Raw genomic sequence first — 12,945 nt, forward strand, 5'->3', positions numbered from 1 at the left:
AGTATGCATTCATTCGCAGAAAGACTCTGCACTCACTTTCACTGGCAAACAAAACGTCAATATGAGTTTCATGTAAAATTAGACCTGGGGGATAAAATGATCATGATATTTTGTGTGGCAATGTTGTATCAATACAGGGATTTAAAGTATCATTTTATCTTTTTTTAATTATATAAATTATTACAATTGTAAATACAAATGAAACATTTTGTCACCCACTGGAATAATAAAATGAATAACTTTTTGAGTCCACTTGATACATGTTGCTGCACTAAAAATGACTTAAGTAAGAAACTTTATCTTATTAGGTAATTATTATTTTGCAGTTGAAAAAGGGTAATAAAAGGCAATATATAGATAGCAGTATCTGGTGATTTTGATCAACTCATCCTTCATCTCCAGAGATAGAGCAGGATCAAGGACAAATGTAATTATATTTTTTAAACTTTGTTTAAATGCCTAATAAATCTACCTTCTACTTTCTTCTTCTAGATTGCAATATATGTGAGCACAATACTCAGCATATTGCAAACTATAAGCAATAATATTGTATTGTGCCCTAGGTATCGTGATAATGTTATATCATGGGGCCTCTGGTGGGCTCCACCCTTAGCTAATATATATCAATATCATTGTAGGTACTTGCTGATATGCAAAAACAAATATGGTACACAACGCAGAAAGCAGCTGTGCTTTATCATGCAAACTAAAATTATTGGATCTTTGTAAAACTTATGCGTTTATGTAAACACTTAAAATAATATCGGCCACAAATCAGTTTCGAATTAAGTTAATAAAAAAAATCTCAAATCAAGGTCCATTTTCTGTGGGCTTTTGGTTGTATCACATGGTCTTCACCAGAAAAGCAATTTACAACGTCAACTTTTAGGCCAACAAGAGTCGCAGAAGTGCTCAAAAACAACTGTAAATTTTATCGTCCACAGTTCAGCAGCACATGGGTAGACTACTTCTGCTGATGAAGACAATAGAAGTTGGTCAAAAGCTTTAAAAAAGCAGGTAAGTTAAACTTGTGCTGCGATTGTTTTGCTATTTCCAAGGTAAAGAAGGACATTTTAAACTCAGTAATCTGAATGAAATTCACTCACATTTATTGGCATCTGTATTAGATCCAAACCCAGTTTCAAAGGTCATTTCCTTACTTTTTCTCCGGTTTCAGGTCATAAGTGACTCAACAACCCCAACCCCACTGTACGATGTTTAAAGCATCATCTGTCTCTCAGAACTGCAAAATACGGCAGTACTTAAACCATTCATGCAGCTCTGAATGGCCATTGTGAAATGGACCATTAGAAAATGCAAGCCAGCAAAAAGACAAAAAACAATTAAACTGAGTGATTACAAATAACTGATGCCTGCAATCACCCACAAAACAATAGATTATCACTCTTCCACGCTTCATTTCTTTCAGCCTCTTCCTCCTTCCCTCTATCTCGCTGTTTCTCTTGCCCGGAGGAAAGGAGGGATAGTTGGGCTATAAAAATCAGAGATCCTATCAGCTCACTCTGTTAAAACAGTGTGTAAAAGCATCTAAAGCACTAAATGTCCTAAAATTCAAAATATTGGTATATAAACACACATTCCCAAGAAGAGATTACACTGTCCTTTCAACCTTAAAGGGATAGTTACCTTGTCAAAATGCCTATGGTATTTTTCAATTGGATTTTGCAGGAAATAAGCTCTGTGGCGAACAAACATTTATGATACTTACGTATTTTGTTCAGCAGGATAATCTTAACAAATGAACACCACTTTGAGGATTTCTGAGGCTTTAATGTAATTGCCAGAACTAAAAAGCTAATGTTAGGCAATAATGAACTAAACCAAGGTTGCGTCACTACCGCTACGAGGCTAAAAAGCCATGCCTCCGGGCAGCCAGATGTGATGTTGTTTTGTAGTCTCATTTAGCCACTTGTTAGCAACCGCCTTTTTTAAGACACATAAAGCTTCAAGGTTCACGAGTGGGGTGAAGTCTCTTCAGCTTGTATTATCCACAGACCTCTTTGCAAACTTCAAACCGAAAACCCACTGACTTTAAGACAAGGGAACCAGAGGTGCTGAAATACTGATTCATTTCCAGGTTTTAGGACTTATTATATGATTTTTCTATACACTGGCCATCGACATACCCACTTTAAAAATCCAAACTATGCCTTTAAGTTTGTTTGCTGCTTTGGGTCATGCCAACCTTGTCTCTTCTGGAAGACGATCCCAACTGTTCCCAAGCGCAAAACATTTACATGGTGATTACAACACACAGGGGACATCTACTCATCACTGATATACCATTATCACTTGTTGCTGTTCCGGGGTCTTTACACCCGTCGTGCTGGAGCTAATTGGTTCTTTATTGTGTGAGAGAAAGAAAGAGGAAGAGAGAGCGAGAGGACGGTTCATTACGCAACACAGATTACAATCAGGCTCGGGACGCTCATTGGAAGTGAAAGATATCCCTTGGAAGAATGTTAATGGAGGCAAAGCCACCGGTGCAGTTCCTCGCCAAATCAACCGCACCGCAGGATAGGAGCCAGGCCGGGCCAATCAAAGGTCCAAGTGGGGAGGGTGGAGAGAACAGAGGAGGAGGAAATCCAAGCAAGAGTAGATGGGAAGGGTCACTGCTTGATTTTAGAGGAGTGGATAAAAATTGGCAGAGGAGTGGGAGAATTTCAGAGAAGACGGAGAAGACATAGATAAAAGGCACTTTGGGAGTCATGAAAGACAGGAGCCAGAGAGGAGAATCCTTAAAGATTAAATAGAGTTGTGGGAAAAGCCTTTAAGTCTTGGGAGGATGAGATGAGAAAGAGAGAGAAGAGGGTGGTGGGAGTGGTCTTCGAATACAAACACCTCTGTAATGTAATGCTTTCGCTGTTTCCAGACTCTGCAAGGTAACTGTAGTTCCCCTTTGCACCAAAATTGCTTTGTTTCTGATTGTTGCCAATGCTTTCTGTGAATTTGCTTTTCATAGAATGAAGCTGAAAGTTTGTGTATGCCCTTGCATGCAAAGCCAGGTCATCTCAAGGACTAGGAACGAGGTTACAACACGCAACTGAATGTTTCACCAGCCAAGTCGACCTTTCTCAAACTGATTTAAACTCTGATCATACACTGGACTCCTCTGATGTCCCTTAATCACCGTCACTATCCGCTCCTCTTTTCTCTTCTTGGGACAGACGGAAAATCACAGGAAGTTGTCATCTGTGATCCCGGCTGCCATTGGCTGCTGCGCAGGCAGGGACGAGCCAACAGAGCGCCCTCTGAGTGCCCCCTGGTTGCCAGGCACTTAGATGATGGACAGCTCATGGGAGCAGGATTATGGGCGGATCATAGGGTTTGTTTTTGTACAAAACATTGTCGCTGTCTGACACATGTAAACCTGTGTGTGTGTGTGTGTGTGTGTGTGTGTGTGTGTGTGTGTGTGTGTGTGTGTGTGTGTGTGTGTGTGTGTGCATATGCACGTTATTAAAGCTCAGACAAACATCAGCAGGCTGTGTGGTTTTAATTCCACCAGTTCTAGTCACGCTAGCAGGAAATCTCACTCTACCTCTAACCACAGAGTCTCAATGAGCACATTTCATGAATTCATAGTCTAGTACAGAGTATGGTGCACAGGGCCGTGTCTAGGTAGTGCCCTGGGGTGGGACAGGCCATCCCTGAAACCTGATTGGCCACCAATCAGGTTGAACTAAATTTTCGTTTATAGGTTTCACTTAATAGCAACAGTCATACAGTCATCTTTGTTAAGTACTTTTACAGAGTGAACCTTTTTTCCATTTTTTTTCCAATGTAGAAACAAAAAAAAACCAAATATACAACATGGGGTTTTTGGCATTTAAGACAAATAGATAAAAATTAAAAAATCGATTTGAATAGATATATTTAAACAAAGGACAGGGTGTTTCATGTTGTGATTGGTAGGTCTATCTATCTTTTCATGTTATCTTTCAAGTCAGTGCCCCACTTGGGCTACCCCAGTAAGAAAAAAAGTCTGGGCATGCCACTGACAGTGCAACATCCTTAGGGGATCGTGACACAAATACACACACAGTCAAGCCCATAGTGCTTCCATCCTGGAGAATCCATTCAATTAGTGCCTATACATTTTCTCAGCATCTATTCTCTACCTGACAAAAACTTTCCCCCCCTGTGCACCACAGAGCCGGGGACACAGGGCTCTCAGAGAAGCCGTCACTCTCAGTTCCTCTCAGTGGCTTGAGAATCACAAAAGAGGCCACTGAGCTCTGTCCTGCCTGGGAGCCCAGATGTCACTTCATTAGCTGACTCCAGGGGTAGCAAAGGGCAATCATGAAACTGTCCTGAGTGCTGAGCTGCAGCGCTCCCACTGTACGAAACTAGTATGGTAGTGGGTTATAGAGGGGCACAAGATATTCAAGGAAGCTGTGTGTATTTGTGTGTGTGTGTGTGTGTGTGTGTGTGTGTGTGTGTGTGTTGCTATTCATATAACAAACCCCGTCCTGTCCTGCCTCACACCCATCACCCTCTGCCTCCAGACAAACCCTATGTAGGTCACTCTATGTGTTAACACAGCTGCTATATGATGATTACACTGCTAACCCCAAAATGGCCATTTTAGCAGATTATTATCTGTATCAAAAACATGTTTTCTAACCAGTTATCACACTCATATTGGAGCTCTTGATGCTGCTGTCTAGAGAAAATTCACGAAATCAGTTCACTCTTCCCAACTCTACCACAAATGATGAGAATGCATCTTTTATCCACCTTTCTGCTGATTCAGGCTTACCTCTATCCTTCATGCACAACTGCAATCTAAATTACCACCATTAAACACAAAGACATGAATTGTTGCATCATCGCACTTTCCTCCGCATCACCAAAAATGACCTCATTCTCCTCCTCTGTGAGGTTCCAGCTGGTGGGGTGTCTGTGCTTTGCCACGCAGCTTGGGATGATATAATTACTTGTCAAAACCCTTCGGCACCAAACACACAGTGGTCTTAATAATGAGCACCTCGTGACATAATCTAACTCGCCACATGGCTGTGCCTGCTTCTTCTCAGTCTCTCTCCCTTCCCAGCACTTTAGTTACTGATCATTAGTATTAAGGGGGAAGATAGGGAAGGGGATGGGGGAGGGCGAAATGATGCAAGAGCACTTAACATGACTGCAAAGTTTAAAAATGGGAAAAATGATGTCGTGTGATGTTGGATGGGGAAAATTTGGTGTGAGAGGAGAGCAGGAGGAGCTGATAAGGGAAGGAAATTAGTCTCAATTGAGTTTACCCAGCGTGTTTGCCTTTTTCTCAGCTCATCTGGCAAGAATTGCAAACACATGCATCTCCTTTATAGGGTTATACTGTGTGTGTGTGTGTGTGTGATTACTAACTGGTGACATAATGACATCATACCGTTATACACAGCAACAACAAGCATGGCTGAGAGCGAATTTGTCACCATTTACTGTTTTTATTTACAAACTAAAGAAATCAAATAATTTTTGTCTTGTTTTTTATTGAAGATTTGGAGGCTAACTGTCCTTACGATTACTGATGTTACGCTGATGTGTAAAACCCATAACACTTATACTGATGCAATTGTGTGCTCTTAAAATTAATAAAAACTTGTTTTCTGTGTATTTCAGTATTTTGTCATATCATCAAGAATGTTGTTACCCTTAAATACCGTGATATTATTTTGGGGCCATATTGCTGACCCCCAGTGTTATACCTGTGCTGCTCAGGTTCAAATGAATATGACTTTGAGCTAGTGCTCTTACAGGATGACCTTCAATAATCTCATAAGCAGATGACTTTTTTAAATCAGGAAATATGCTGGTATTATTATCTAAAATGCATCATTGTTTTCACATCTTGATCTGCCGGTTGTCTTTGGAGTTTTATCCACGGTGCATCACAAATTTAACATTTCTTTCTTTACAAAGGTGACCAAAGTCAAATGAATGTGATTCTATATAAAACCAAACCGTCTCATGATTTGTGTTATTGTTTATCTGCAGTGGAGTGCCCCTTTAAGGCCTTAGTGATGGATGAAATCTGGCGAATCAGCACTCTAGGCTGCAGCAAAAAAACAACAACATTTGCCCTGTGGCAGTTCCACACAAAGTTCCCTCTGAGATAATGTTCCTCTCTGCACAGGTTAGTCATTCAGTTGTGTACTTTCTTGACAGAGATGCAGTTAGCTCATGATTGCTGTGATGGAGTCAGTTATGCGTTAAATGCAGGGAGGTGCAGCCTGGTGCAGGACAGGGAGGGTTGATTTTAGGTGTGTCGATAACAACCCTCCGTTACATGTGTTGTTCATAGCCGGGAAGTGTGAGTCACTCCTGTCAGTGTGTGTGTGTGTGTGTGTGTGTGTGTGTGTGTGTGTGTGTGTGTGTGTGTGTGTTTGTGTCCCTTTCTCTATCTCTCTTGCTCTATCCCTCTCATCTTTTTTTCTGTACCATCTCTCCTATAGTTGTGTATTAATAATGGAAAAGTAAAAGGTTCTGAGCTTTAGATATGGCCTCTGAATGATTCAGACTCTATGTTCAAACACGGGCGTACAACTTGAAATTCACGTTCCTCTCCACCCTGCTGACAGGAAGGAATATTCATACAAGGGCTGAGAAGTTTGTGCCTTATTCCACCTACTTCAGCAGAACAATAAAGGTCATCCTGACTAAGACGTCTAGCTGGATATCCCTGCCCAGGGACTACAGATTTACTCTAATGCACTAAACTGACTGTCTCCTTCCCTTCCTCCTTTTGTTCCTCCTATTAGATTCAACAAATTTGATTAGGGCTTCTTACAAGACTCAAAGGAAGAGAGAAAGATCCATAAACTCCAGTTAAGATGCAACAAGATCCATGCTGCCCCCTCTACAAGTGGTCTGGTGGCCCATATTGCCCCTCCCAGGAAGGATCCCCAAGGATGTTGCGTATGTGCATGGGCTTCCCCCATCACGTGCGTGAGGCTAAACAGCTAAACCTCGCCAAATGACCCCGTGCTCCTCAGAGCAAGGAAGATTCATTGAGAGCTGTTGTGAAATGGAAGTGGTTTCATGTTTCGATTGAGTGCTCACATAAAGTGGCTCTGACATCGTGTTAGTGGATTATTAGTAGGCGGTGAACTCATATATTTCAGCGGAGGACAAAAAATAAAAATCAATAGCACCGTCTGGCTGCGTCTCCGGTCGGCCAGTCTGTGCCAAACCACCGGTCCCCCTCTTCAATCAGCATCGGCTCAAAACAAACAAAGCTTTGTTGATGTTTGTTGTGAAAGTTTTTCTAGACAATAAAATGGGAGAAATGTTCAACCTGGCGCACATATTACTGTGTATGACTTGCTTTGATAGTCAAAGCTCTCTGTCTTTTCTCAAGCCAACTACCCTTTGCTTGTAGATGTTGCAGTCTATCATTTCAGGACGGTACAGCGTCCAAACCTCATGCTGCGAGCACTATCTTCCCAGTCACGGATCAACGCCACGGTTCTGACGCATGGCCACATCCGTGCGCCAGATTACCGTGCGCTTTGAACCCTGCACCAGATCCGTGCCAAACGCTTGCGCCGTTTTGGCTGACCAGACAACTGTACATTCACACCGATCTCGCCACACGTGCGGCCATTTTTTGTTACCCATCCGAGCCATTGTGGCGTGCGCACACTTACGACTACAACCCATCCGCTGTATCCTTCCTCATGATATGCAGGAAAAGGGAAAAGGACTCTCTCCACAATGGGCGCCCAACGCAAACTGATTTGTGCGTGAAAAAAAAGCCTGTTCTCACAGCAGAGCGGGCTCTATAGGGGGCAAACCTCCCCTTCTGTCAAACTCTACTGCACCTCAAACACGGCAAAGTGTCTTTGTCTCTCGTTTGAGAGCCAGAGGATGAATGAATTCAAAACCTTCACATCACAAATATGATCACGAGACGTGACTTACCTGTGAATCGTGCGTGTGAGTTCGCGGTAGTCCACCGACCGTCCCGGTTGGACATTCAGGCCCCCCTCAGCTGTCTGTCCTGGTCCCGCAGCAGACTACCAGAGAACACGACGCCAATCAAACAAACACGCCCCGCCTTCTCCCATGACGTCAGCGAGCGTCGACCAATGGCAGCTGAGGTACAACCCTCGCTAAGTGAATGCATAGTAGCATGTAGTATTTTTTGTCTCTCACAATGTCACACACACGTCCATTCACATAAATACATGTTAGCGTCATTTCATATATACCATGTAGGCTATGGATATTAAAGCATGCTACCACAGAAAGCATACGCATATGAAGCAGGGATACTCAACTTGGCTTCACTTTGGGGCCACTTTTGCAAAATGACTAGAGGCCAGGGGCAAGTCACAGCGGCCTCATACATTTTTCTAGGATTTAGGACACTTCTAGCATTTGGGGATTTTTTTTAGATTTTAAGACATTTCTCAGATTTTAGGACATTCCTGGGCTTTAGGGACATTTCTAGGAGCCAAGCTAGGACCTCTGTCGGAGTTTGCTGAGTATACTCCACTGGCACTTTTCTTTTATAAACAAGCTCTATTCTTGATGCACTCTGACATTTGTAGCCTACAGGCCTACTAAAATTACAAAAAAAAAACAAACAATTCCCAGTGTGAATCACTTTATTTTTATTGTAATTTTTTATTGTAAATTGTATTATTGTGTTATTGGAAAATGTTTGTGGGGCCATTGCGTATCCTAGTTGGGGCCAGATTACTGTTTGATAGCTAAATATTTGAACTTTTTTTTCTCCAAAGATGAAAATGTCTGAAAATACATAGGCTATACATGGCACTATAGGCTGCCCTACACGTGTGGGCCAAGTTTAATATTTAACTCAATTTTATATATGTAGTTGGGTCCTTGGACTAAAATAAAAAATTAAGAGCCCCACTTTGGCTGGTAGAGGCAGAGCCATGAAGTGGTGAAGTCAGTTCGTGGTTCAGTGTCAGCAATGACATGCTTGCTTCACACTTGGGGTAAAATGTTAAAGCACCACATGAATACCAAAAACTTATCAGGTCCCCAGGTGAATGTATTTTTGTCCTTTGGGTTATCTCACTTCCATTGCAGACTGTGTGTCTGCAGAGCCTCTTAACTGCTTGATTTGTGCTCTATGGGCTGATTTGATGTCAGGTTGCGGTAGGCTAACCGCTCGTGTAATTGCAATAATGCTCCTGGAAATGCCATTTCTCCCTTCATTTAGTTTCAGAGTAGGCACTTATCCTTCTGGCCACAAGAGAGCGCCATTAGCTACCCAATTGACAGTTTTAAATTGATGTTTTCTGACCACATAAGCTTTTTACTGGACCATCCAAGCTTGTTGAATCCTGTAAATGTACTTTTGCTCTATTATTCAGTGACACAGAGCTACAATAGCTGGTACAGCCATGGAATTTAGCTGGGAGGAAAGGTGCAGCACAGCAAGTCCAAACTCATCACTGAGATCATCATTACAGAAGCAAACAGTGTCTGAGATGTGCCAGGAGAACAGGTGTAAAAAAAAACCAAAACATTTTTACATCAGGGAAGCATTTAGGGCAGCTGTTTTCTCTTCTCTAATCTTCTAACTTCTCTAATCTGACAACTGGGTGTTGAGTGAATATATTACACACGCACACACACACAGACACACACACACACACACACACATTTTTCCATGGTTTAACACAATGACTGCAGTTAGTGTAAAAGGAAATCTCTCTCCCAAACAAATGCAAAGAAGCACATTTCTTCAAACAATTAATCTTTAATAGCACAATTATACAATACAATCAACATGCCCTCCCCCACTTAACTTTTATGTTTCACAGATGAGAACTCTGAATAAACTATTTACAATTTTATGGCACATACTTGAAGCAGTTGTAGCTGATGGTTGAGGAGGAGGGATTGAGTATACGTGGCGGCTCATAGAGGTAAAAGGGGCAGAGGCAGGGTGGTTGTTTGGTGTAGGAGGGTATGTGGTGACAGATGTGCAGAGGTCAGAATGTCAGTGGCAGCGGGGCAGCTATGACGTGGAGCCAACACCGATGATCACCACAATGATGGGTCATATCTGATGAGAGAGAGACAAAGGACAAGGTCATTTTTCTGTAAGACTTACAACAGTTGGAAGCTTTCACACTCACAGTTTTACACACCTTGACTGTGGGAGAGTGTCTGTGCTTTCCTTTAACAACAGCTCTGAGACCAGTGTGTCCAGAATCTCGGGACTGGACCTTTTTCCATACCTGAGACACAGAAAGACACACACAGATTTGTAGTTAACTGGATAAATAGAAATTTAAAGGGCTTAGCACCAAGGTGGACCTTTTGGCTATCAAAGGAAAAAAAAAACACCAAAGGAAAAGAGACCTTGGCTCAAATGAGCACAGGGAAATAAATAACTGAACCTATTACTCTGCATGTCCTTGTGTCATATGTCCAATTATAAGCTCAGTGAAGACTCTGCACAGTCAGACCGAGACCCTGCAGGGGCAGACAGGAGTCGCATCACAGGTGGTCATATTTCCTTTTCTGTCCCTCAGATGATAAGCTGTGCCAGCGCGCTCGTCCCCCTGGGTGGCTAAACGCCTGGAGCCAGCATGCAAGCCCCTGACATTCAGAAGAAAGCTGAAAACTGTGGGTGATTGGATACGCCATGCTGGCTGTGGCATTCACTTCTCCTCAGGTTCTTTTTTTTTTTCTTACAGGTGGCAAATGGGCAGTGGGTGTTCTTGGCTTTGTAACATGGTGAGAAGCTGCAGACAGACCTGAAAAACTCAGACTGAACAGCTCCAACAGGCCAGACTTTATGGACTTTGTTTGTTTGATGTCAAAGGTGTCTGATTTTGTCAAGAACATAACAGAAATGTCAGAGGTGGATCTTCTTATGTGCAACAAAGGCAGCCACCTAGGGCACCATCCAATTTTTTAAAGGAACATGAGGGAAATGATGGAGAGAAGTGTATGAGAGAGTAAGAAAGTATGAAAAGAAAAAAGCCACATACTCTTGACACATGTACAGTTCTTTCCCTCCAAAGTCACCGCCACACTGAACTTTGCACTAAAGAACACTGCACCAAAACACCTTAGACTCCTAACTGTAACATACCTTTAAAACCTGCGTAACGTTCTCATTTTATGTGCAATATTCTCATGGCTATGCATATGTATGTACTGAACATGTATATTTGAAATGGTAGGTGAGCGTGAGTGTGAGCTTTTTAACTTAATTGCTTTTTGCATTATACTATTTGTTTTAGTCTTTTATTCTTATTTTATTAAGCTCTGCTCAGGTAGTACAACTAAATGTTCCTGTATATACTGGCACAATGACAATAAAGATAATCTGACTCTGATTTATTGTTTGTGTTTTATTATTATTGTTTGCTGGCTGAGTTGTTTATCTGTGCTAATTTCTCAATACCTCTTGTTCTTGTCAGTAATAAATACAATAAATATATATTAAATACTACTACTACTGCTGCTGCTGCCACTACTACTACTGCTAATAATAATAATAATAATAATAATATATATTTTTTAAATTGTTAGGGGGCGCCAGGGAAAGCTTGCATAGGGCAAGGAAAATTCTATTTTCAGCACAGAGAAATGCCAAATGTTAAAGAAAGTTTCCAAAAAAGACCACTGCATTCTCTCTGTGGGACTTTTCAGCCACCATCACAAACAATTCACCAAAACTAAATCCTGCATTCCTACAACTGCGAACTTGGAAGTAGTATAAAGCTAAGGAGAAAATGGCTGTGAAATTGAAAGAATATACTGTCAGACCACTGAACTTAAATTTATAGATTTGGACAAAAAACAATGAAATAGACTACAATAAGGTGGACAAATATTTCCAATCCAGTCATGTGAGGAAAAAAAGATGCAGAGTACTCCTTGTTAGTTTGTAATTAAATTAACTCCAACCATAATAATAAGCTCTCTGTTCTGTTCCAGCAGAGATGAGTTATTATTCCGCCCACCTCTGTCTTGTGATGAGGTTGATGTAGTGTCTCAGGGCTGAGTAGTACTTGGCCAGCTCCTCCGCTGGGGCATCATCCCCCGGGTTCTCCGGTTTCACCGGGTATCCCTCCGTCAGGGCGCCCAGGCACAGCAGCGCCCATAGCAGGAACCCCAGAGTCCCCAGCCAGCTCACTAAGTTAGGATGCATCTGACCAAGAGAGTAACAAAAACAGGTAAAAACTGTGAGTCCATGATAAATCATACTTGTTCCACTATGCATTTATTCCTTCTTTAAATTGTATCTATTTATTGAGCAAAGACTTATAACTGCTCACTGCTCATTGCTTAAAGAGTAGATGTAAAAAGGTAAATATGCTAGTAAATATGTTTCTAAGTGAAAGATTTTCAATATCTTTGCGTCCTAACCAGCAGATAATTACTGAAAGTCATGTCAAGGGATATTAAATAAGTTTAATACTTTCAAATCAAGCTTTTTGTAATTCAAATATCAAGGTACTTACATTTCCCAGAGGCTCAGAGGCAGATTTGCGCGCTGTCCTGAGGAGTCTCTTCTGTTCTTCTGGGCGCTTGGTGCGCGCTGGCTTTTATATCCGCGTGCGCCAGACACGCTGCAGAAAAAACGCGTCAGAGCAGCGCTCCGTTTAGCGCAAGTCTCTGCCTTTCTCCGTGTGGACGTCACTGCTGATGCTGTCATTTATGTGCTTTTTAAAAAGGCTGTTTACATGAATTTAAAAGACGTAAAATAACAATGCAAATTAAAAATAGAGTGAGTTAATAAGCTTGTTTTTTCCCCAATGAGTCAAGAGGGATTAGTGATAAAGTCGTTTTTTTAAAGAATGTGGCCAATCCAGCTGCTATAATTAGACTACATTACTACAAGTAAAATCAGACAACTAATGTTTCTAAAGTACAGTTGCAACATTATAGAAAGTATAATAAATTCACTACAAAGTCACAGTAGGACAC

The 12,945-nt window shown here is 41.6% G+C and overlaps 2 protein-coding genes and 1 long non-coding RNA gene across 8 annotated transcripts in view; 1 reads left to right on the top strand and 2 right to left on the bottom strand.

Annotated features, from left to right (window-relative positions):
* The window catches only part of pals2b (protein associated with LIN7 2, MAGUK p55 family member b), a 28,427-nt gene extending 20,340 nt beyond the window's left edge, over window positions 1-8,087 (bottom strand). For 5 of the 6 annotated variants that reach the window (XM_088090216.1, XM_088090215.1, XM_042506796.2 and 2 more), the window contains exon 1: window positions 7,939-8,086. The gene's annotated coding sequence lies outside the window, so the exon portion shown is untranslated. Of the gene's footprint in view, window positions 1-7,938 lie in introns of all 6 variants that reach the window. The other variant, XM_088090212.1, reaches the window with a different exon arrangement.
* On the top strand, window positions 1,341-7,311 carry LOC148186629 (uncharacterized). Its single transcript, XR_015779424.1, has 2 exons — window positions 1,341-6,151; window positions 6,777-7,311. It is a non-coding gene; the product is annotated as an uncharacterized LOC148186629 (long non-coding RNA).
* Window positions 8,088-9,734: 1,647 nt separating the features above from the next.
* Window positions 9,735-12,588, bottom strand: npy (neuropeptide Y). The gene is made up of 4 exons (XM_042506476.2): window positions 12,480-12,588; window positions 11,979-12,166; window positions 10,149-10,238; window positions 9,735-10,063 (listed from the first exon to the last, which is right to left on the bottom strand). The coding sequence occupies exons 2-4, from the start codon at window positions 12,164-12,166 to the stop codon at window positions 10,042-10,044; spliced, it is 300 nt and encodes a 99-aa protein (XP_042362410.1). The 5' UTR covers window positions 12,480-12,588; the 3' UTR covers window positions 9,735-10,041.
* Window positions 12,589-12,945: the final 357 nt, after the last annotated feature.

The sequence above is a fragment of the Plectropomus leopardus genome, chromosome 17 (genome assembly GCF_026936395.1).
Source record: "Plectropomus leopardus strain MGB_pleo_1.0 chromosome 17, ASM2693639v1, whole genome shotgun sequence".
Classification (NCBI taxonomy): Eukaryota; Metazoa; Chordata; class Actinopteri; order Perciformes; family Serranidae; genus Plectropomus; species Plectropomus leopardus.